The sequence below is a fragment of the Sorex fumeus genome, unplaced genomic scaffold (assembly GCF_029834395.1).
Source record: "Sorex fumeus unplaced genomic scaffold, SorFum_2.1 ptg000008l, whole genome shotgun sequence".
Taxonomy (NCBI): domain Eukaryota; kingdom Metazoa; phylum Chordata; class Mammalia; order Eulipotyphla; family Soricidae; genus Sorex; species Sorex fumeus.
In genome coordinates, this window is record NW_026606065.1 from 55,366,255 (window position 1) to 55,392,263 (window position 26,009).

The 26,009-nt window shown below is 39.7% G+C and overlaps 1 protein-coding gene across 1 annotated transcript in view; it reads right to left on the reverse strand.

The window, feature by feature from the left end:
• The window catches only part of PIBF1 (progesterone immunomodulatory binding factor 1), a 195,526-nt gene that overhangs the window by 154,861 nt on the left and 14,656 nt on the right, over positions 1–26,009 (reverse strand). Inside the window, exons 6-9 of the mRNA XM_056109817.1 lie at positions 10,334–10,467; positions 5,209–5,317; positions 4,755–4,936; positions 2,801–2,926 (exon numbers count right to left, since the gene is read on the reverse strand). Coding sequence (XP_055965792.1) covers positions 2,801–2,926; positions 4,755–4,936; positions 5,209–5,317; positions 10,334–10,467 — 551 coding nt within the window. The remainder of the gene's footprint in view (positions 1–2,800; positions 2,927–4,754; positions 4,937–5,208; positions 5,318–10,333; positions 10,468–26,009) is intronic.

Sequence of the window (26,009 nt, forward strand, 5' to 3'; positions counted from 1 at the left end):
TGGTCTCAAGGGCATTTCTGTGGATGCTGGAACAGTTTGACCTCTTGATCTGAATTGTGGATAAATAGGCATTTAATCAATTAATATGCAATTCTTTATAAATGCACATGTCAAAGTAAATTTTTGGAACACCTGCTATACTTTACAAATGCATACATGTATGAGGTTAAAAAATAAAACGTTTTAAAAAGAAAAACAAAGCAAAAAGAAAAAAACTTAGTAATGACAACAAAAATCACAGCGCCCTTAGAAAATGGGGAGGAGAGACGAACAGACACTTCTGGAAAGAGGAAATTCGGAGTCAACCGGCATGTGAAAAATGCTCTTCATTACTTATCAGCAGGGAAATGCAAATCAAAACAACAATGAGTTATCACCTCATGTCAGTGAGAATGGCACACATAAAAGGACAAAAACAACAGAGTTGGCATGGGCAGAGGGGAACAGGAACCTCTATCCATTGCTCCTGGAAATGTCGACTGGTTGAACCTCTTTGGAAAACATTATGGTGACTTCTCAAAAACTAAGAATCGCGCTTCTACAGGACTGAGCAGCTCCACTTCTTGGCATCTACCCTGACGGCCCAAGGACTCCATTCAGAAAGACATTTTCATTCCTATGTTCATTGTGGCACTACTCACAATAGGCAAAATCCAGAAATAACCCAAGTGTTTAAGATAGATGGCGGTATAAAGAAACAGTGGTATATAAATGCAGTGGAATACTACTCAGCTATAGGAAAAGACAAAAATCATGTAATCTGCTGCTTGGTGGATAAAAATGGAGGACTCCATGGCCAGCGAAGTTGAGTGCAAGGAGAGAGACAGATATCGGAGGATCTCCGTGATGAGTGGAATATAAAGAAACGTAGGGAGCAACGAGTGGGCAAAGGTAACAGAACTGGGAAACTGTTCTATGGAACTGAGCTTGCCTAAGGTGGGAAGGTGGAGGGAGGGGTCCTTGGGACACTGATGGAGGGAAGTGGGCACTCTGACGATGGGTGAGGCGTTGGAATATGTATGCAGGAAACGATCATTCTGAATCACGGTACCTCAATGAAAATGGGGGAAAGCAAGAAAGCAAGGAGAGCAGGGGTCCGAGGCGGGGAGCAGGAAGGTAGGGCTGCATGTAGGAGCCCTGGAAACCAAGCCTGAGCTCCAAGCCAGCAGGCACCAACACTGTTGAGTGTGGGACAGAGAGTTTGCCATAAATTGTGTAGACCTTTTTTTTTTTTCTTCAGGGTGGGGGGAATTTGGGGGCAAGCTCAGGGGCTATTCCTGGCTCCATGTTCAGGGGTCATCCTTGGCAGTGCTCAAGGGAACATATAGGACGCTAACTGAACCGCATGTAAGGCAAAACACCTGATCCCCGTACTCTTTTTCTGACTCCATCTTATATTTTCATGAGAGAAAAAGCAAAAGCATATTGCCCAAAAGGATTTTGACATTATAAAAATCTCAACTTTATCATTAAAAAAAATTTGAAAATAACCAAAATAATGTATGCTGGTTTCTTTTTTTGATTTTATCTGTTTGGGGGCTACTCTGGCTGTGCCCAGGGGACCATATGCTGTGCCAGGGATCGAATCCGGCTGGGCTGCATGCAAAACAAGCACCGAAGTCCTCTACGATCTTTCCAGCCTATATGCTAGGCTCTACTCCAATGCCAACTCTGCCTAAACAGTTCTATTGGGGAGAGGGTGTAGAGTAGGGGTGGAGGGGGGGAGTGTAGAGGGGAAGTTGAATTCAAACGGGTTCGCTGGATGCAAGGCAAAGGCCTTAATGCCTGTACAATCTTTCCAGTTCCAGTTCTGACATCTATTTCATTAGCTGAGGACAATTTATAAAACCTTATTAACAGAGCAGCTTTTACCTTTGGAATCAATAGGTGGAAGTCTCAATATTTTTCTATATTCCTAGCAGAAATGACATGGAATCATGCTAATTAGAGAATTAAAGTCTAACCTAAAGTCATGCTTGTTGGTAAAGATGAAATTATACATTCAAGTTAGTGCTGATGAACTAGTACGACAAGAAATATAAACTTTCAAAAATATCTGAACCACAGTGATGATGTATAAATATAACTATTAAAATGTTACATTTTCTATTAATAAAGAACTCAGTACATACTGATCTAAAAGTAACTACATGAAAAAACAAAACTTTAAGGTTATCAATATGATATATTTGCTGGGGGTGGAGGGTGGCTGGACCACACCTCGGGTGCTCAGAGCTTATTTCTGGCTCTTTACTTGGAGGTATATGGCCCAGGACCACCATGGGGTTAGCCACATGCAGGGCCTTACATTCTGACTATCTCTTCAGTTCCTTATATAGTATCTTTTTTTAGCCAGCATCTAAGTGAGGCATGTAATATTTTAGTTTATCATTCCAGTCTTTAAAATTTCCTAAAGATATCTTTGACTTGTTAATTTAAAAAGTTCTGGGATCTTTTTGTCTGTCTTTTTTTTCCTTTTCATCTCTCTATCCTCAAACTGGCTGACTGAAGGCAGATACAAAGACATGTTACTAGGGTAATAACGAGATACAAATACAAAGACACGTTACTAGGGTAATAAAGAGATAATGGGCATACCAGAATAAAGAGGCCAAGAGGCTGATAAACGTGACTGTAAAATAGCTATCAACAATCTTAGAACATGGTCATTCCAGTTTTAGATTTAGGACAAGTTTTCTTTCAAAAGCCACTGTAGAATAAAAATAAAGTTTAATTTCAACCAAACTAGAAACTTGAGAGAAATGAAATAAAAAATTCTCTACTGCCTTTCTTTTTTTACCTATTTTCCCGTTCATACATTTCCCTAGAGGCACTTCGAAGTTGATCAATTTCTTGATTAGTTTTCAATTTGATTTGTTCCAGTTCATCGTGTAGTTTATTTTCATATTCGGTTTTATAATGGTCTCTGCAAGGGGGCAAAAAGAATATCCGTGATTATTAGTAAAAGAAAGAGGTTTCTGCTCTATTAAGTAACATCTTGGAATTTTATGCTCCATGTACAATGTTCCCTGAAAAACATGGTATTAGATATAAAACCAGTAATTCCTAAAAGTACTGTTAAAAATGACTCCATATAAAATTTCAACCTTTACAGCATATTTCCCCAAAGGCTTAATTACTGCATAGCATATTTTACTAATGCGAATGGCCAAAAATTTTCAAAAGCATGGATATGAGTATGTTTTACTTATAAAAATAATAATCTGGGAGCCAGAGATAATACAGTGGTTAAGATGCTTGCTTTGCATGAAACTGACCTTGGTTTGATCCCTGCTATCAGCTAAGAGTGATCCTTGAGCACAGAGCCAGGAGTAAGTCCTGAGCACTGCCAGGTGTGGCCCAACAACAACAAAACGAAAATATCTAAATAAACAGAAACATTACGTGTGTTGAGGGACAATATTTAAAAATATACATATAAAAATAAAATGACTCTAATGGACTCTACAAGCCCTTTCCTTTTTTTTTTTTTTTTTTTGCTTTTTGGGTCACACCTGGCGATGCACAGGGGTTACTCCTGGCTTTGCACTCAGGAGTTACTCCTGGCGGTGCTCAGGGGACCATATGGGATGCTGGGAATCGAACCCGGGTCTGCCGTGTGCAAGGCAACCGCCCTCCCTGCTGTGCTATCTCTCCAGCCCCAAGCCCTTTCCTTTTAAGGACAACAATCATAATTACTGTGGTTGCTTAGCAAGGGGACAACGTATTATATGGGGTATTAGCAAGAGAAATGATTGACAAAAAAAATACCACAAAGAAGGGAAAGATATAAATGCCTTAAATAGTAAAGGATCAAATTTAGAATGTTTTGTTTTTAGTTTTCTTTGGGTTACACTCAGCTGTGCTCTGGGCTTACTCCTGGCTTTGTTCTCAGAGTCATTCCTGGTGGGGCTTAGGAGACCCTTTGTGATGCTGGGAATCAAACCTGGGTCAGCCAGGGGAAAGGCAAATGCATTACCAGTTAACATATCTCTACAGCCCTTATTTAGTTTTTAATGCGCAAGCAAAAATAAATCAAGGAGGATAAAGGCTAGTCGCATTTCATAGTCATACAATCCATAGGCTCACATGATTCAATTTTCTTCAAAAATAAACTTCTGTGAAGGTACCTAAATGTTTCCAAAAATACTTAGGGAATTAAAAAAGTCATTTCATGAAAATTAAAATAGCTATAGTATAACACCCTGCCTAAAAGAAATCGAGTTTTGGTTGTCGAAAAAAGGTTTTTAAATCACAATTTCCTGAGGGGATTAAAAAAAAGCAATTTGAATAATTTATCTTTTAATAAAGCAAAGTGAACTACTGTCTCTCTTCTGGCCACACTGAGTGGCACTCAGGGGACCACATACAGTGCTGGGGATGGAATCCGGGCATCGTGCACGCGAAGAATGCACTCCAGTCTGCTGACCTAGCTCTCAGGCCCCAGGAACTATTGTCTTAATAGCATCTTTCTTTTCCCTTTTGCTTCTCTCATACCTGGTGGTGGGCAAAAGCTACTGTGCTCTGGGTTGGGTCCTGACTAAGTTACGAGGTGAAGGTGGTGCCAGGGACTCAAATCTGAGCCTGCCACATGCTCAGATACTTCCAAGTGCAGAGCCTTGGAGGTAACTCTCTGGCCCCTTTTGATATCTTCTTTGTGCAACTCAAGCAAAAATCAATAGTCTCCCCTTGAGCCAAGAGGACCCTCAAACACCTTGTTAACATATTTATGTGAAAATTTGCGTAAGGCTTGCCTTGATGTTACATATTTTTCATACATCTCTTCTCTAGCCTTTTTTATTTCTTCCAGTTGAGTCTGAAGTCTCTCGAGGCGATTTTCTTCATGAGTACAGCGGATGCTAAGTTCCATGTTTTGGCGATTAAGATAGTCTTTATCCTTTTGCAGTAGAGTGACAGTCTGCTTTAAAGTGACTACCTACAATTAAAGGGACAAGCCAGCAATCAGAGCATTGCCATCTTACTTTTCAAGGCTTACTGTACTTTTTTTTCTTATTTGTGCTTTCACCCACATCAAGATGACCAGTTACTATTTTGTGATTTTTTTTTTGAGATCCAAAAATAATTGCCGTAAGTTTCTTTTTTTCTGAAGTACATCAAAATGGGGGGGGGGGGGGGGTGGATAGAGCTCTTACAATTCACCATTGAGCAATATACAAATCACTGCAAAAGAAAATTCAGGGAACTTACCTCTTTTGATAATTCACTTCTTTCTTTAGTTTGGACTATGTAAGAGGCTTCAAGTATTTCATGTTTTCTCCTCAACTCAGTTACTTCCTGTTCAAATGCATCACGCTCACTATAAAATTCAAACACATTTATTTTTACCAAAATAAAAATTCAAATATAGGGGTGAGGAGATGGCTCGGGAGTCGATGCACAGGCTTGGCGGGTGGAGGGCATAGGTTTGATACCAAGCACCATGTGGTCCCCTGGGCAATGAACTGGAAGGAGACTGAGCACGCTGTGTGGGGCTCAACAACCACAAATAAACAACAAACACACCAAAACTAAAGGTATATATGCAGAATTCATATCCATGTTTACAAAGAATATATAAAAACGGCCTTTTGGAAACTCAGCTACTTTGGTATCATTCTATGAATCACAAAATATCTACTTTTCAGGTTTAGAAGGTGTGTTCTGTTTTAAAACCTTGTTCAGAGACATAAATGTGAACTTATGATCTTTCAAATACAAATAGATAAACTAGCTAGTAAAATAAATAAAAATTTATAATGAACACTTTTTTTTTTCCTTTTTTCACCAATCATTTCAATCTTATCTTAAGTCAAAACCTTCAAAGAATTTACACATAGCTCTAGGCTTTCAGTTAAGGTCAAAAAGTCCTTATAGCTCCTCATCCGGATTGCATAGGAGATACACTGGCAGGCATTCCTGTGACGCTTTCATTCACAAACAGATTATATAGGAATTCTAATTTCCATTTTCAGAATAGTTTTTCCCCCTCAAGACCCAAGTAGAATTCACATGGACAATTCATGGGTTAAGGGACATGCCTAGCAAGGGCTGACCAGGTTCAGCCTCTAGCACCATGGAGCTTAGCTTGGGCAAGTCCTCAGCAATAAGCTGCCGTAATATAGTAGCTGATACATATTTCACTGTCAAATTTCATCAAATGCTCCAAAAATGTTCTGCGTGGCAACTTTCTCCTGACCCTGGAGTCGACGTCTATGTCACGAACTTCATTTTAACTTCAGCAGTTCCTTTATGACATTGACCTTTGGGAGAGCACAGGTCAGTTCTTCTATGGAATGTCCCTCCATTTCCATTTGTCTGATGTTCCCCTATGATTAAATTCAGGATAAAGCACTTCGGGGAGGGATACTGCAGAGGAGATAATGTGCTTTCAGTACTTCACATACTTCACATAAAAGAATCACATGATGGTCACTTTAGCTCATCATTGATAAAAGTTATTTTGATCACTTGCTTAAGGCAGTTTCTGCCAAAGTTCTCAACTGTAAAGGTATCTTATTGCCCTTTGCAATTAAACAATCTATGCGGATGTATTTTGAGACTGTATAAAATTTTGGTTCCTAACATACTTTTACCAAATGGTTTTAGTTTTTATTGATGACTGATGGTAACCACATGATTACAAAAATGGTAACTCTGATATGCATATATATTAATATGCATACTAATATATGTATGTATATTACACACATACACACATATGTATATTAACTGGTATTTCATTGTAAAGATTCTCTTATTAGCACATACTCACATACCATGAAACCTTATTCTAGTCAAGAGATTGTAACTCCTAATTTGTTAATATTCCTTTTTATGCTCAAGTTGTACCATATTTTGCTAATTGGTGTCCCTTCTAACTGGCTGTGGTGGCACTGAATTGGATTAGAAGTATCTCTTGGATTGGAGGTATCTCCTGTAGTGAACCAAGCCATACCTCTAACTTCTCCACTACCTCTGCCTATTTTCAGGCAAGTAGAAACCAATACAGCAATGACTAGCCCCCAAATCTTAATTTCTAAGTGGCAACCCTGACTGAAAGGAACCAGGACTCCTTAGAGAAGGATGAAATGATGAAATAAACCTGAGAACATTATGTTACGCTAGAAAATACAGAACTGATTTTTAAAAGATGGGCATAGACATTATGCTTTTAAAAATTTATAATGCTGTCTGATTTATTCATATGGATACATTCTGATCTAATTTAAAGGTTTTTAACTGTTATAGAAAATTACATAAAATTACAGCGTAGAAATAAATCTCAATATATTTTCCATTCTGTTGTTGAAAAGCATCTGGATTCTAATAATAAATTAAGATCCATATCCCTGTTTCCTCTGCACATTTGTAAAAATTTATCAAGGACATGAAAGTGATTTTCTCCAGTCTACTTAATTTCTTTGTGGCAGAGTACTTTTCAATTTCTCTCTGTTGGGTGAACTCAAAGTTCACAGTGTGATTCTCTTATGTCTGTCTGTTTCTCTGTTCTATTTTCAGCACATGAAGATGTTTAGGGTTGTGTTTTTAGTACAAAAATATGAAAGATATAGAGAGAGATGTTAAAGATACATACAGGATATACAAATCAATGTTCTTCACTCTTAATTAGCTAGCTTAATGGCTTCAATTATTATCAGCTATGAACCATCACCAGCCCTGATGATTCTGATTATTCTTTTTTCTCCTTTATAAAAAATAAAATTTTATCTTTTGTCTTTCATAGGTTGTTTTTGCTATCAATTTAGACCGATGCAAAGAATATCACAACCTCAGCTTCTAGCATCATGCCAGACTGATCATTTTGAAATGATTTTTTTGAAATCATTTTTTCAGAGATGACCAAATACCAGTTTCAAGAATTTAAACTTTTAACAATGACTACACTGGCAAGCTCCCCGTGATGTATTCGATATGCCAAACACAGTAACAACAAAGTCTCCAATGGAGACGTTACTGGGCCTGCTCGAGCAAATCGACGATCAACGGGAGGACAGTGGCCGTGACAGTGAACAATGACTACACATTGAGACAGCAATACACATATAGCATTATACACCACAGACTAATTATGTTGGCAGTTGGAACACTGACACCGCCACATCCGTAAAAATTTACTTAAGGTGTTATGCAGTTTATTCACTTACTTAACAAACATTACTTCAAGATTTTAGGCACAAGTTAATATAGTAATCTATAAAAGCACAGCGGTAGGGCATTTGCCTTGCACGCAGCCAACACGGCCAACCCGAGTTCGATTCCTCCGCCCCTCTCGGAGAGCCCGGCAAGCTACCGAGAGGATCTCGCCCGCACGGCAGAGCCTGGCAAGCTCCCCGTGACGTATTCGATATGCCAGACACAGTAACAACAAAGTCTCCAATGGAGGCGTTACTGGGCCCGCTCGAGCAAATCGATGAACAACGGGAGGACAGTGTTTGTTTGTGTTACTTTGTGTGATGATGACAGATATTTCAGAATTAGATAAAGGCGATGCTTGCTGCACAGCATTCGTCTGTCTGTCTGTCTCTGTCTGTTTCTCCCCTCCTCCATTTAAGACATTGTTTTGCAATACTGAACAGTTATCTTATATATATATATGTGTATGTATATATATATACACACATACATATAGTAAAGGCCCTCCCGTTGATCATCGATTTGCTCGAGCGGGCCCAGTAACGTCTCCATTGGAGACTTTGTTGTTACTGTGTCTGGCATATCGAATACGTGACGGGGAGCTTGCCAGGCTCTGCCGTGCGGGCGAGATACTCTCGGTAGCTTGCCGGGCTCTCCGAGAGGGGCAGAGGAATCGAACTCGGGTCGGCCATGTTGGCCGCGTGCAAGGCAGACGCCCTACCCGCTGTGCTATCGCTCCAGCCCTATACATATATATACTGAACAGTTATATATGTGTGTGTGTATATATACTGAACAGTTATATATGTGTGTGTGTGTATATACTGAACAGTTATATATATGTGTGTATAGCACAAGGGCTGGAGCCATAGCACAGCGGGTAGGGCGTCTGCCTTGCAAGCGGCCAACATGGCCGACCCGAGTTCGATTCCTCTGCCCCTCTCGGAGAGCCCGGCAAGCTACCGAGAGTATCTCGCCCGCACGGCAGAGCCTGGCAAGCTCCCCGTCACGTATTCGATATGCCAGACACAGTAACAACAAAGTCTCCAATGGAGACGTTACTGGGCCCGCTCGAGCAAATCGACGATCAACGGGAGGGCCTTTCCTTTACTTACTTTACTTATAATAAGAATGATTTATTCTCCTGCCTCTCTGTGCACACTCATAAATTTATGCGTTTATAGTTAAAGACTTTTACAAATATTTCTTCATTTGATCTTCTTAGTTATAGAGGGCTTATTTTATATACAGAACTTAACAGATATCAAGAACAACTCATCCATGACAAAACTCTGGCTTAGACTGATATAAACTTTACTAAGGCTAGAGAACTAAGTAGTAGCTTATTAAAATTACTACAAATAATAAAAATATATAGTGCAAATAAAAACCAAAAATAGTACAAATAATAAAAATATATAATCCAGTAAAGGGAACTCAATATGCTATAAATACTTAGTAGCAACAAGCTGGGAAATATTCTCAAAAGGTGCTATTTTTGAAAATATGTGCTTTTTTTTCAGGAGTAGCTGAAAACTCAGATAAAACTATCAAGTATTTAAATTCATTTCACTAAATAAAATCAAGATTTTAAAAAAAATTAGTTGTGTACAGGAGATTTTACTAGGTTCCCATCTCCTAAGATATCACATTTTGAAAGAGAGGGAAAAAAATATGGAGACAGAGAAAAACACAAGTTAATCATTTATTACTTATTCGCTTATTACTGAGGTTCCCGGCAAGCTACCGAGAGTATCTCGCCCGCATGGCAAAGCCTGGCAAGCTCCCCGTGGCGTATTCGATATGCCGAACACAGTAACAATGGTCACAATGGAGACGTTACTGAGCCCCGCTTGAACAAATCGATGAACAATGGGAGGACAGTGACAGTGACTGAGGTTCCGCGTTTTACAGCAGCGTTTGTGTCTATGCTTTAGGTGTGTAGTGCTACTATAACCCCCCTACCACCAAGTCCTAATATCCCTCCACCACTCGGCCCTAGCTTAGACACCCCAGGTTCCCTACTCCCTGCATGCCCCTTGCCCTTCCACACATACACACTTTGTAAGCTCAGGTAGGAGCAATACTGATAGTGAGAATTAAAACAAAAAAGTAATAATGCAGGTGCCTTTCAGTCACGCTACAGGTGAGAAGTCCACCAGCCGTCTCAACTACTTACCCCTTAACTTTATCATAGTTCTCCTGACGGTAGTCACCTTGCTGAATTAACTGTTTTGTGTCTGCCAATTCTAAGGCCAAGCGCTGGCACCTAATTTGAAGCTCCGAGCAGTTTCTTCGATCTTTCTCATTAGCCTATGGATCAAAACAACAGAACATTTGAAACTTTACATTTCCAAATTTCTGCACTAAATTCTTCTGTAAACTGTGAATGTCTTTGCAATTTAAAAAAAAAAAGTCTTACATTTTTTTTATTCAGTAACTTTTCCTTAGTCAAAGACAGGAAATTGTTCCGGGGCCATTCCCAGTCGTGCCAGAGGGGCATGGACCTATGGTGCTGGGGACAGACCTCAGGGTACCACACATGCCAGGGGTGTTCCCTACCATGAACTATAGCCCTTGTTCAAAGACAGGTAATCTGAACTCATGGAGGAGTTTCTAAATTCATTTCTTTAAAACCAGAGCTCTGTTCTTCATAGAAAATATAAGGTAAGAATAATTCAGCTACCAGGATAATACATAAAATGAACACTGATACTGAATGACATTTTCAACATTTACTGAGCTACTATTAGATGCTAAAGACAGGAAAAAAAAATACCTGTGGTTTTTTTTCGTGGTGTTTTTGTTTTGTTTTGGGGGCCATGCTCAGTGAGGCTTAGGGGTTACTCCCCACTCTACACTCAGGAAGACCCTCCTGGAAAAATCAAGAGACCATGTGGGATGCTGGGAATCAAACCTGGGCCAGCTGTGTGTGAGGCAAGCATCTACCCACTGTCCTATCTCTCTGGCCCCAACATTCTCTCTTCTTCACGAGCCACAAAACAAAAATCAACAGTCACATGAGCACCAGATCTATATGATGAAGAATAGTTACTGAGGCTACTAATCATTTGCCTTTGGTTGTCATATTGAACAACAGAAGAAATTTCGGGAACATATGACTCTTTCTCTCTTCTGGTCACCTGACCAGAGGAAAGAAACTGGAGAAATATAGGAGGTGGGAGTTTGGTATAAATGAATTATAACAACCTGGTGCCTGAGAGACAGCTCAAGGAGCGGAGAATAGGCTTTGCATTCTCCGAGTTCCGAGCTCCGAGTTCCACCCCCAGGGCTGTACGATCTGAGCACAGAGTCAGAAGTAGCGCCCACCACTGCCCCGTATGGCCCAGAAAAAAGAAAATATCAGAACCAGATCATCCTTACAACACTATTTCTCATGCACCTGAACTTCCTGAATATACCATGCTTCCTCTAACTATTCTGCCTGTCTGAATCACTATATTTTATCAGAATTTTTCAGTGATTTCATTTCACTGATCATTCTGTATCATCAAATTCATTTTCTTTTTCAGGTATGTGTAGCCCTGAAATTAGTTTTCCATTTTCTTTGCTGTTGTTGTTTTGGGGCCATATCCGTTGGTGTTCAGAGGCCCACTTGCAGCGGGGCAGGGATGGAAGCCAGCTCAAATTAGTTTTCTAAATACCTTATCGGAATGTAAACATCTAAAGGGCAGGGGCTGTTTCTGATTCATCACTGCTTCTGCATTACTTTACACAGAAAAGGATGACAGACATGGGTTTGAATAAACAAAGAAATAAATGAATATGGCAATGAGGAGAAGCAGGGTAGAGGGACAGAGTTCCCACTTATTTCTCCCCTAATAACTCATCAGCTTTTCCAAGCCCCTCACCACCGCACTCCAGATCCGATTCTGCCATATTAGTAATATCCTGTCTTGCCCCAAGTTATTTCTTTGTCAACAGCAGACCAGTTAAGTGTGGTGACATTCATTCCACAGATACTGGTGGAATTATTTCTAAGTGACTGGTCTGGGGCTAGATATTATGGACACAAAGAGAAGCAAGGCAATGCTTTTGTCTTTTTACAGTTAAATATAAGTTTGAAAGGTTCCCTTCCAAATTTCAGTAACAGAGCCGTTTGATAAATGTACGTGGTATTTATAATAGAACCCGAGTTGAAGTCCCTCTATCACATCCCCGAAGGATATCACAGTCATCATTTCAGACCTAAATCACCGAAGATGCTTTAGTTCCCTTGAAACAGACTATACCCCTGGATGAGAAGAGTCTGGGGGGGGGGGGGGGGTGGCAGAGGGAAATGGCACTCTGGTGGTGGGTATGTGCCCTAACATTGTATGCCTACAACACTAATATCGATACTACTCTAAAGCATGATACCTCAATTAAAAATACTTCTTGGGGGCTGAAAAGGCAGCCTAGCAGTAAGCCTTTTCCTTACACGTGTCTGACCCCGGTTCAATGCCCCACTCTTTCATAAAGTCTCTTGGGCATAGCCAGGAGTGATCCCTGAGCACAGAGCCAGGACCTGAGCAAAGTCAAGCGTGACCCCAAATGCAAAAATATTAAAAACTAAAAAAAAAAAGACTTTCTGAGCGCTAGAGAGAGTATAACGGGTAAATGCTGCCTCTGAGTGCAGCTAACCCAGGTTTGGTTCTCCGAGCACTATCACGGTTCATTTCTAAGCACTGAGCTAAGAAAAGCCCAATGTTCCCTCCCCCATACCCACTACTTGGTAAATACATGTAAACATTAATCATGTAAATACTATGGAAAAGTGCAGCGCTATAGTTACGAAGACGAGATCCATAATTCACTTCTCCAGAACTGAATGATCTGCAGTAATTACCCAGGTGGCTTCGCCTCTGAGTACTTTAGTCTCCCTTTCAGAGGGGGTGTTGTAAAGTGTACACAAGAAGTACACAGAGACTCCTTACAAAAATGCCTGACACATAATAAATAATTAACGAAATCATATCATTGTCATGTTGCTTCTTTGCTTTGGATTCCAAAGTCCACAACACGACTTTTTTTTTTTTTTAATTTTTATTAGTGAAACACCATGAGGTACAGTTGTGGACTTACAAGGTTTTGTGCTTGGGTTTCAGTTATACGATGATTGAGTACCCATCCCTCCACCAGTGCCCACTCCCCACCTCCAATGCTCCCAGAATCCCTCCCACCCCCATTCCCATCCCACCCCATCCCATCCCTGTGGCAGGGCATTCCCTTTTGTTCTCTCTCTCCTTTTGGGTGCTGTGGTTTGCAAAAGAGGCATTGAGTGGCACAATTCGACTTTTAAGACTGCACAAAGACCAAGGCAGTATCTGGAGGAATCTAAACATGCAGAATGTAACACTAAAGGTGAACAAGGGGCAAAGAGTCCCAGGAACCTGGGATAGGATTCACAGCAACAAAATGTGAGGTCGTAAGGGATAGCTCAGTGGCTCGGAGCACTTATATTCCAAGTGTAAGGCATGGGTTCAGTTCTTGGTGCTGCAACATGGAACATATATAAATCGGTGAATTCTAAACTTTTCTCCATTGAAATAATTAGTACAACTACCATATCGCTGGAGCACAGTGGATAGGGCATTTGCTTTGCACGCGGCTGACCCGGGTTTGATTCCTCTGTCCATCTCAGAGAGCCCAGCAAGCTGCTGAGAGTATTCCACCCACACGGCAGAGCCTGGCAAGTTCCCCGTGGCATATTCAATATGCCAAAAAAACAGTAACAACAAGTCTCACAATCGAGACGTTACTGGTGCCCGCTCGAGCAAATCAATGAACAATGGGGAGGACAGTGCTACAGTGCTACCATATGATCAAGCAGAACTTCAGTGAAAGCATATGCATATAAATATGTGTATATATGTATACATACATGCACATGTGTGTATACATGTAAATATATTAAGAGGATATATATGTATATATATCCTCTTTATAAAGTTTTTCAACTGAAAATATGCAAAACTCTCCAGAATTTAGATCTCAGAGGTGTCTTCAATGATTCAACTGAGACTAAAAAGTTTCTGCATGGCAAAAGGCATGTGGGCTAAAATAAAGACACCTTACTGAATGGGAGAAAATATTTGTACACAATATATCAGACAAAGAGCTAATGTCCTGTCCAAGATATATAAAGTACTCACAACATCAACAAGCAGAGACAGTACAGGAATTGTCTCGCATGTGGCTGACTTTGGTTTGATCCCTGGTTCCACATATGGTTCCCCCAGGTACCGCCAGGAGTGACCTCTCCTACTCAGCAGCTATCCAGTAGCTGCGAGCCAGCACCAGCCTCTGAGCACCACCAGGTGTGACCCCAAAATAAAACAAAAAGTACAAACCATCAGTAGCCCCATCAAAAACTGGGGAGAGGAGATGTACAGATGCTTCCCTGAAAAGAATATGAAAAAGTGTTCAGAGTCACTTGCTAACAAGGAAATGCAACCCAAAAGATGGTAAGATGACATCAGTAGGATGGCACATATCAAAAAAGACCAAAATCAATCAGTGTTGGCGGAGATGTGGTGAGAAAGGAGCCCCCTTACTGTTAGTGGGAAAGCTGCCTGGTTGACCCTTTATGAGAAACAGTATGCGGATTTCTTAGAAACCTAAAAACAGGGGGGCCAGAGCGTTTGCCTTGCACGCAGCTGACCCGGCATCCCACATTCTCCCCTGAGCACTGCCAGGCATGATTTCAGAGCGCAGAGCCAGGAGTAAACTCGAGCATCACTGGGTTTGACCCAAACACCAAGGGAAAAAAAAATCCTTAAGAATAGAATTTCCATATAACCCAGTAATCCTATTTCTTGGTATCTCTTTGGAGGACACAGAAACGGTGATGCAAAAGGATGCATCCACACCAATGTTTACTGGTGTGCCTAGTACAACAGCCAGACTATGGAAACACACAAATGAATGGATAAGGAATGAATGAGCAAACTGCGGTATGCATGACAGAGGAATACTACGGAGCTACACGCAATGATGACATCTTTCCCCTGGCTGCCACAGATGCAACTAGAGGGCATCCTATGAAATGAAGCCAGAAAGAGAAGAACAAATACCACATGATGGCACTCATCTGCGGTATACAGAGAAACAAAACAAGGCAACAGATGATAGTGAATAAGGACAACCTTTGGTTTCTGACTGCAACTGAGATTACTAAATCGTGGGAAGAGGCGGGAGAGGTAGAAGCAAGAGGTGGACTAGAGGTGATCTAAGGGCAGAGGTGGAGTTCCTGGACCATTTGTGTGGAAAAGTGTAGCAGTTCTGTTATCAAAACCATGATCATTAACACTATCCTAATCATATTCTCTAGACCACAATCAAATAATTATAAAAAATAAAGCTTTCATCTGAGAAATTTCCCCTTATGTGAAATTTTATATCAGTGCTGGGGATCGAATCTGGGTCTCATACATACAGAGGAAGTGATCAACCACGAAGCTATATCCCCACTTATTTGGCAACTAACGAAGATCATGGCAAAGCACTAAAAATAGGAGAGTGGCACAACATCCCTCAAAATGAATCAAATTCCTTGACTCTGTAGAGCTCTGAGGTTAAGGCTAAGGGAGAAGAAAAGACTAGTTTGTATTATCTTCCCCCCCCCTTTTTTTTGATGGTAAAAATGGTCCCTTCAATGCAGAGCTGCTAGCATATTTATAGAAATCTAAGGGGTGTTGAGATATTAGATTTAGGTGATTGACGATTTACATACAAAAAACATCTGGAAATTTACATAAGTGATCTTTTTTTTTCGTTTGTATTATCTTTATGCATTTCCCTCTCAAAATCAGTGTCTGTGGGAAGACTTCAAACTGGAAATCTGAGTTAGATGTCCATATTATATTTTCTTCACCACTGGCTCTCACCTTGATCAGAAAACATCCCATGTGCTAAGCAAGCCATTACTTGCTTTTCCACCATGAGGAAAAATTTCAAGATGTTTCCTATAATCCTAGTATTAAGTTATGGTTAAAATTAACCTCAGTGGAAAGGGACCAAAAGAGGATATTAAAATTAGACTTTAAAAAAGGGAGGGGGGAGGGAGGGACCCCTTTTAAACAAGAAGGAAATATAAAATTTCCATCACCAGGTCTTTCCAACAGAAAAAAATTTACATCATAGCAACTGTATTAACAGTCGGTCTCAACTACTTTTATAATAAAGCAAAACCTTATCACACAGGCAAAGCAAGGACCACTCAAGTCATCCGAGTCACTGAGGTTTCAACTGTCCACTGGTTTGCTGTACCGAGCATCTAGAAAGTGGTTAACTTTGACTGGTAAGAGTTAAAGCCACCTTCTCCACCAGAAATTATCCCTATGTCTGATATAATAGGCTAACTCTAGCCTGATAAAAGTCAATCTGTTATTATTATAATTGCCTGTTTTCTTGTCTTGCCTGTAGCCCTCTTCTCTCCCCACAACCACATGTGATCTGAGGCTTCTTGAAGACCGCTTGAGCTCTGTACACCCCGTCATCCTTACATAGTCATTACAGTGGCAATGTTTGCAGCAAGAACCGATGTTGAAATATGGACCAGAAATGCTGCACCAGTATTTAAAATAACTAGCTTGTGGTAGGAGAGAGTACAGAGGTTAAGGTTATAAGACTCCAGTTTGATCCGTTGGTGTAACACGTTGTCCCCTCCCCAATCCCCGCCCAGCACCTCTGGGTGTAGCCCTAGGGGATCCCAAGTGCTATTGGGAAGGCCTGGGTAAGCCCTGGCACTGCAGGCCCAGAGCCCAGCAGCCTGGTTGGTTAAGAACTGCCAGCTTCCTTGGCATCACTTGGGAGGCGCCTAAAACATAGCGTAATATGCTATCACACAACATCACCACACCACACCACACACCACACACTGAAGATGATATTCTATGGACATGCTTAGACTATTGATCAGAAGTTAATACTTACTGTTGCAATTCAGGGTGCTGAAAAGAATTTTAACTGCCAATTTTATGAGTTCAAACGTGGCAAATACATAAATTATAATGTTTTAACTCCCCAGTATTAAAACAGCACAATGATTTCTTAGTTCTTAAATACGAAAAGTCATCTGCCAAAAGAGCAATGGATCTAAATGTTTCTACAAAAAGCAAAAATGTACTCAAAGATGCAATTAAGTACACATTTTAATTAATCAACAGCTGGGTAAGATAAAAGGCAATTACTTTATATATAATGGAGTTCTAAGCATCATTTAAATGTTTTTTTTTTTCACTTATACAACGTAAACTGAGAAGAAACTGATAGCCTATGTGTCAAATGTAATCTTTAATAAATGAAGTGATCTCTTGCCTGTGGGGAGAAAAGGGAGATAGGGAAATTTGAAGTGGGATATAGTGACATTTACTTTATGCCAAATGGTTCCAATCAGAAGAGTTTACAGAGGATAGCAGTTTAGTGAAGAAAAAAAGACTTGGTGAGCTATTCTGTGAAAGTGGTAATTCCCTACTCAGATGTCTCCAATAAACAACTCCAAAGTAGCCAAATACTAAAAAGAATGAAACCTAATTAACCTTTCACTGCTAGATTGTTTCTTTAAGAAACAACAGTCTATTTTGTTGTCAGAAGCTTTTGTTGGTATCATTAAGATCGTTAAGAAATTATCTTTAAGTTTTGAGTCATTCTAAAGTCTTCCAGACAAAAGCGATGAATTTAAAAGTCACTTGGCTTAAAACGAGAATAAGTCAACTAGCAATTCTTTTATATTACAAGACCATGTTCAATAGAATGTATTTTAATAAATGCAAATTCAAGCCTAAAAGTTTAAGACTTTTCAAAAAGGATTTTTTTTTAAATTAGACGAATGAAGAAAGGTAACTTTCATAAGTGTGGTGGATATTAGATTGTGATGAAGACCCGGAAGCTCAAAATCCCTCCTATTTAGCAAGTCAACTAAGATTCCTGAATCTTAATTGCTACCTCTTAAAGTGAGTATACTAATAGATATTTGTTTACTTGATTGTCTACTATCATATGAAATGTTATTACTCATGATCAGTTCCAGCATCTGGCAGAATTCTCTATTGCTGACTAGTAAGTTAATGTGTTGTTGGGGGGCAAATTCTCCAGCTACCATTTGATTCAGAAAATTGTTGAAATTAATGTGAATATAACCTTTCAATTGGGACTGATCCAAATCTTACTAAACCAAAAAGCGAAATCTTAGTATTTTAAGAAACCAAAGTGGATGCCAGAGCAATAGTTCAGTGGGGGGCGTACTTGTCTTGCATGTGACTGACCTGGGTTTGATCTCCAGCATCCCATAAGATATTCCCCAAGCATCACGGGAGTAATTCCTGAGTAGTACAAAGCCAGAAGTAATCCCTAAACATAGCTAGGTTATAGCAACCCCCACCATACAAAACAAAATGAAAGTATTAAAATATCTTTAAAATCTCCTATGAAATTTAAGTTACCAAGAATGATTTCCCATAGTTTTAACTCTGAAGCAAATTATAATGCAACACATGACCTATCAATGACAAAATAGCAAATCTGTATTACAATTACTGTAATTTCGGGCTGGAGCGATAGCACAGTGGTAGGGCATATGCCTTGCAAGCTGCCGGCCTGGCCGAACCGGGTTCTATTCCTCTGCCCTCTCGGAGAGCCCGGCAAGCTACCGAGAGTATTTCTCCCGCACGGCAAAGCCTGGCAAGCTCCCCGTGATGTATTAAATATGCCAAACACAGTAACAACTAATCTCACAATGAATGGAGTCATTACTGGGCCCGCTCGAGCAAATCAATGAACAACGGGAGGACAGTGCTACAGTGCTACTGTAATTTTATACTAGTTCAATATTTAACATGTAAGTATAAATTTATACAAACATGTATGTTTATATAGTAAGTCCTCACTTAACATTGTTGGTAAGATTTCTGGAAACTGACTTTAAGTGAAATAATGTAGTATGAATGCTGATCCTCAGATGAAGAAAGTCCTTTTATTCAATTTTTTTCTCATCGAGGTTATAATTAAAAGATTTAAGGACCTGCTGTGTGTTTATGTGTCTACCAGAAAATATGAAATTTATTGATATGTCAAGCTTAAGAGCCAACTTTTTACACTTTTTCTATTTCATCCCAATAAACAGTATTCCCCAGGTAGCTGATAAGAACATGCATATTTCATTATTCTTCTTCATGCTCAAACACTCATCTAACTATTCACACAATGGAAAAGTTGGCACTTTTCCCCCCAACCAACAGATCACTGAGTATTCTACATCCAGGTTTTCTCATTTAGCAATCCGAAATTAACTGAAAACCCCTAATTCATTCTTGGAAATGATTATACAACACTCCACGGTGTAGGCTGCACTGTAATTTATGCAACCAATCCCTTGCTGTTTCAGTGGGCGATCGTTTTGTTTCCAGTTCCTTTCTCCAGTACCTACCATGAGAAACTATGCCTCAGATACACACCTCCTAGTGCACGTATTCTAAAAATATTTTCCTTAATTATAGTGTTATTATGTAGAAGCTTATGAATATGAAATAACTCTTTATTAACATTTTTATTAGCCTGCTTTGTGGCTTTTAATCCCCTGTCCACTCTATCTAAATATTATAACATTCCTGCACTCTTTTCACATCGGAATTAGCCTATCTCCTTCTTCTTCAATCTTGCTTATCAACATACAATAAGTGATTTTTTTATAGAGAAATAGAATTGACTTGGTTTAAGGCCAATAGGAGAGAATTTTATTTTCCTTCCAGAGCACTTTAGTCTCCTCAGCTTTTGAGAAGTGGGTAAGATTTTGTTCAGACCCAAAAGGAGAAAGTCAAAGGGAATGTGCCTGCCACAGAGGCAGTGTGGGGGGATGGGATGACAGTGGCGGGAGGGATACTGGGAACATCGGTGGTGGAGAATGGGCACTGGAGGAAGGATGGATACTCGATCACTGTACGACTGAAACGTAATCAATGAAAGTTTTTAAGTCTGTAACTGTGTCTCACGGTGATTCATTAAAAAATAATAATAAAATAATTCTATTGCATTTCTAAAAGAAAAAAGATTTCGTTCAGTTTTTTTGAATTGGGGGTGTGTGGAAAGGAGCACCTACTCTAAAGGCTGCGCTCTGCCATCAGTCCATTCCAGCCTTGCTCGGAGCTCTCACATCACTGCCTCTAGTCCTTCATTCAGGCCAGGGGAGAAAATTCCCCCAATCTGAGGGCCATTTCCAAAATGGCCTCTATCAGTTTCTTCTTCGGTATGTGGCAAGCTAGTCACTGGCTGGAAAGTGCAGTCCGTTCTTCTTGTGGCTTGCCTATGTCAGAAGCAATGTTCTGGGACATGGAAATTAGCTCCTAAGACGGCATTGCACTTTGGCCTGGGTTTCTTAAGTGCTTGGATGTTTACTCTGGAGGACACCAGCTGTTACGTTCTGAAACTGCCATGTTGAAGGATTGCCTAAACCAGGGTACGGAGCGGTCAGGTGGCAAGACAGTGGTCTGGTTCCGAACACGCCTGAAGATTTCAAATAACCCTTTTCTCAAAAGGCAAGGATATTCACTTGAACCTACCAATCTTCAGAGCTGCGACAAATAAAATAACAGTTTGAAGTTTTAAGTTTGTGTGGCTGTTTTAAAGTAATACTTATGTATCATCACACCAGCTTCCCCAAGGCTCAGCTGTCTGCTGTACCATGTGGTTATGAAGCTGCAGATCATCAGGACTGACAGAAAAGAAAAATAAAATGCACTGGCTTTTGCCCCTCAATCCCCTTTCTTTCTTTCATTTTCTACTTAGCCCAAATGAAATAGCAAGACTTAATAATCTATTTAGGAGTTTATGTTGGCTACATAATCTTAAGATATTAGATTATGTAAATTTAGTTGAATTTGGCACGGTTATGTTCAACTAGTGAGTGTTACAGCTCTATTTTGTCATTATTCTTTTCTATTTGAACTTTGAAACCTTTACTTATACGGTGTAACTGGTCTTCATAGGCTGAAATGCATATTTTAGATATTAAATTGTCAGCTATTTTTAGGGGCTGGAGCGACAGTAGAGCGGGTAGGATGTTTGCCTTGCACGCGGCCAGCCCAGGTTTGATTCCTAGCATCCTATATGGTTCCCCGAGCGCCGCCAGGAGTAATTCCTGAGCGCATGCACACCCCTGTGCATCGCTGGGTGTGACCTCCCCCCGAAAAAAAATTGTCAGCTATTTTTAAGCTTTTTTTTTGTGTGTGTGTGTGTGTGTGTGTGTGGTGCTAGTGCCCATACAAAATTAAATGTAAAATAGAGACATGATGTTGGTGATATTCTATTAATTCATGCAGATGATCCAAGATATGCATTAATTTTTCAGATTATGAAATAAAATTATAAAGGTAAATACAAATATATGTTAGTGGAATTTGGATTAAGAATCTGGATGGAAGAAGGTCAAGATGGAGCTCAGCTGTAGGGCGCTTGCCTTATATGTATGAGGCCCTGGCCTTGGCCCTTTTTTTCCTTGTACGAAAAAAGAAAAAAAAAAGGCAGCAACAGACTATGGTATGAGATATGCCGATCAAGACATGAGATCACTGTAGTGTATATGGGCTTAAGTAGCATTCTTCAGTCTTATACTAGCGGACAGAGAACTGTGCTGCATACTTTTCCAGAGGCTGGCAGTCATCACCAAGCCCGTGTTTTCAGCCTTTCTACATCTGTGGACTAGCACCGCGGACCAGGTGTTAAAGACAATAATTATCCAGGTATTTGGTAAGGCGGGTAGGTTCCTCATGAGGTGTTTGCCCTAAGACTGTATCCTAACTTGGCTAGTAGATATAAAAGTGTATCTTGATACCTAAAATATTCCTCAAAATGTATTCCTAAAAGTGAATATATTTAAGATGACACCAAATTTATTTAAGATTATAAACAGTGGAAGATGGCTTTTTTTAAAAAGTTCTATTACTCCGTGAAAACATTTCAAAACATGTATAAAACAATAAGAAAAAAATCATTAAAAATTGTCTTCATGGGCTGGAGTGGTAGCACAGCGGATAGGGCGTTTGCCTTGCATGTGGCCGACCGGGTTGGATTCCCAGCATCCCATATGGTCCCCTGAGCACCCCAGGAGTAACTCCTGAGGGCAGAGCCAGGAGTAACCCCTGTGCATCACCGGGTGTGACCCAAAAAAGCAAAATAAAGAAATAAATAAAAGATTGTCTTCATGATACTTTACTATGTGCCTTGCACACTTTATCTATAAGCTTTTAATGAAATAGGAAAGGTTTGTAAAGGATCAATGAGTTTTAGCAGTACGCGCAAGAAATGGGTTTTAGTAGCTTCAAGTTACTTAATTTGGCACCACCATTATTTTAATATTCTTAGACATATATATCTTCATTAAAACATATTACAGTGAATATGATTCATGAGATATAAAACTGAACAGGAAATTTAATAAAACTGAAAATGGTCTTTATTTGTTTCAATCATCAGTAAACAAAAGAAACAATAGCAAGGAAGAGATGAGCTCTGGTTCATAAACCTGCCACATTAAAATTCAGGCTGTTTATAGAAAATTGATTCCTAACACTTAGAAATAAGAATTCTGGAAGTATCCATAAATTGAAATTTTTAGGAGCGCCCACTTTAACTATGATACAAAATAGCAAAGGTATCATTTATAAATTAATTTTTTAGGCATTCTAAGATAATGATAACCAATGGATATCTTACAAACTTGCATCTTATAAAGATAGTGACATTTGTCAGTTGGGTAGACGGAAAAAGAAGTTTCAGGAAACGGTTAATAGGGGCTGAAGAGACAGGAGACAGGACAGCAGGTAAGGCAGTTGCCTTGCACACAGCTGACCTGCGTTTGATGCCTGGAATTCCACATGGTCACTGAACACTGCCAGGAGACCCTAGCGCAGAGCCAGGAATAAACCCTGAGCATCACCTGGTTTGAGCCCTGCACCCACCCCCCCCAACCTCGCAAAAAAAAAAAAAAAGAAAAGAAAAAAGAAGTTTCTGAAACAAAAACCTGAATAGCAAGTATATACTGTAGCACTGTCCTCCTGTTGTTCATGGATTTGCTCCAGCAAGCACCAGTAACGTCTCCATTGTGAGACTTGTTTGTTACTGTTTTTGGCATATCATATTGGATACATCACGGGTAGCTTGCCAGGTTCTGCCCTGTGGGTGGAATACTCTCAGTAGCTTGCCCGGGCTCTCAAGAGGGGCGGAGGAATTGAATCCGGGTATGCCGTGCACAAGGCAAACGCCCTACCTGCTATGCTGTCGCTCCAGCCCAAGTATATACTATTAATGGAAATTCCGATTTTCCCACAAAAGAACTGGACGACTCAAATATAAATACTTTTTCAATAAAATAACTCGGTTTCAAAAGAAGGAAGTCATGTTGAAGTGATCACTATTCATGCTTCCTTAGTTAGCAAAGTTCTCGGAAGGGACAAATATCTCACCATTAACTCATGAAACTTAATAGTTTTATTAAGTTAGACTAATTAATGCCCTGAAAAGTACCGCTAACATTTATTAAAAAAAAAAAGCAAGCTGGAATTACAATAGCAAAATAGCTACATATAGCTTAGCTACAAAATTCTGACCTGTTAAGTACTTCCTAAGTACTTCCTAAGTATATAAGCAGATAGTACTTATAGAAACACTAAATCCCATTAAAAAAATCTCTATATGTATATAACATAGTACAAATATGCAATAATTATATTATGTTAATGCTTATTAATAAACTCTAAGCAAAGTAAAATATAAGCCCTATTTTCTAAAACCAAAATCTAAATTTTACTTTCAAATAACTAAAAGCCTGAAAAAGAAAACTGTGAAACGCCAGGAATCTTATAATTCCATTAAAACTGGCACATCAGGAAGAGATACTTCTTTCTTAAAGGTCAAAAATTACATATTAAATTGTAAAATTAGTCGCACCACATATCTCCCAAGAACTAGCAGATTAAGTAAACAAAATCAACATTAACTCAACCATGTACTTGTCGGAATTTGAATTATACCTCCGGATGCTTTTGGTAGGTGAAACTGTGAAAAGTTTGATTAATCGAGACACATTTAATTTGAAAATTAAAAACTAAACACATGCTAGAGTTTTGGTTTTTTTTTTAATTTTTTAAGTCCACTAAACTTTATTAGGAGGATTTAGAGAAATTTACTTACTTCACTTGTTTCAGGTAGTTTATATGAAATGAGTAATATAAGTAAAATTAAAGGCAATGCAGTACTTTGGCCCCTAAATTAAAAATGCCAAGTTTTTTGCATAGTTCCAATCAAGTTACAGACGTAGATGGATGTATACTGCCACCGTGTGGAAGGAAAATTAAGAGCGCTTAGGAAAGGAATCAAGGAAGACGTGTGGGTGAAACGAAAGTTTATTATCCAAATTGCCAGTCTCAAAACTCAGGGACATACATAGTCAACAAATATCTTAGTTTATGCATTTAACCCACGATAGAGTCGTCATTATTTGTCATTTTTGAGGCATCAATATTTGCTGCAGTTTCTCAGGTTCCAATTAACAGGCAACTTGTTTCCATACCACAGCAGTGCTGTACCTGTCCCGAGCTGATTCCTCTCACAAGTCAACTCTTACCTTATTGGCATTATGATTTTTTAAAAGCAAAATTGTATGTTTCCTTGATATGGTATTAATTAGGCATGTACTAATCCCTATTTATTCTCAGAAAAATTAGTTCCTCAAATACCAGATTTTAGTTTCTAACCTCTGAATTTTTTTAAATTATTACGTTTTCTTTTTTAGGTCATACCTGGTGATGCTCAGGGGTTACTCCTGTCTCTGCACTCAGGAATTACTCCTGGCGGTGCTCAGGGGACCATATGTGATGCCAGGGATCAAACCCGGGTTAGCCATATGCAAGGCAATTGCCTTCTGTGCTGTACTATTGCTCGGCCCCTAACTTCTGATTTTTATGACTTGGGTGCAAAAACCAGAGCTATAGTGTTGAAAACTACACATTTTGTTCAAAATACGTGTTTTGCCACTAAGTTTTTTCAATTAGTAATGTCAGTACAAAGCCAAACTTATTAAGAAAAAAAGTCTCCAATGAAGCCAAGGTCCTTTCAGGGAATGTAAAGTGATTTCAAAGTTTAATTTTCTACAAGTATACACTGGAGTTTATCTTCACTTGAAAACAAAATTGTAAGGTGGTTTTTCCAGTAATGGCCATTTATGTTCCCATATAATCACTGCTATTGCAGATTTAACTGTAAATTCTGGACAGAATTATAAATCAATTACTGTAAGGTAAAGGAAAATAACAAAAATCAGGTTCACTGACTGTGTGTGTATGCGTGTGTGCATGCGTGCGTGTGTATACACGTGTGCGTGCTTTGACAGTTTTTAGCATGATGGCTGGTCAACTTTGTGCCAAGGTGGATGGATACAATAAAAAAAAAATCTTGTCCAAGTCTCTCTGACTCGGACAAGCAGAGGGCAGGCTGTTGGCTCCCTTGGGTCTAAAGCAAGGAGTGGCTTGCACAGGACATCAGGCCGGGATGATCTTCCTGTGAACACTCTTCAGTCCACACCTGCTGACCTTCAACAACGTACACCCAAAGAGACCCACTAGACCTTCCGCTCACAGCAGAACTGAGATAGGAGCTTCCGCGCAAGAGACAGAGTACACAGTCGTTACTTTGCCGGGACCATCCTACGGGTGGTCAGGAGGCCCCGGGATCCCACCAGCCAGTGTTGACCCACCAGGCCTGCAGTTCAATCAAAGGGCTCGTGTGAGGATGTGGATCTACTGAGGCCTGAGGTCAGGGGAGAACCGGGACCCCCTGGTGCTCAGGGGCTTCCAGGGCTGCAC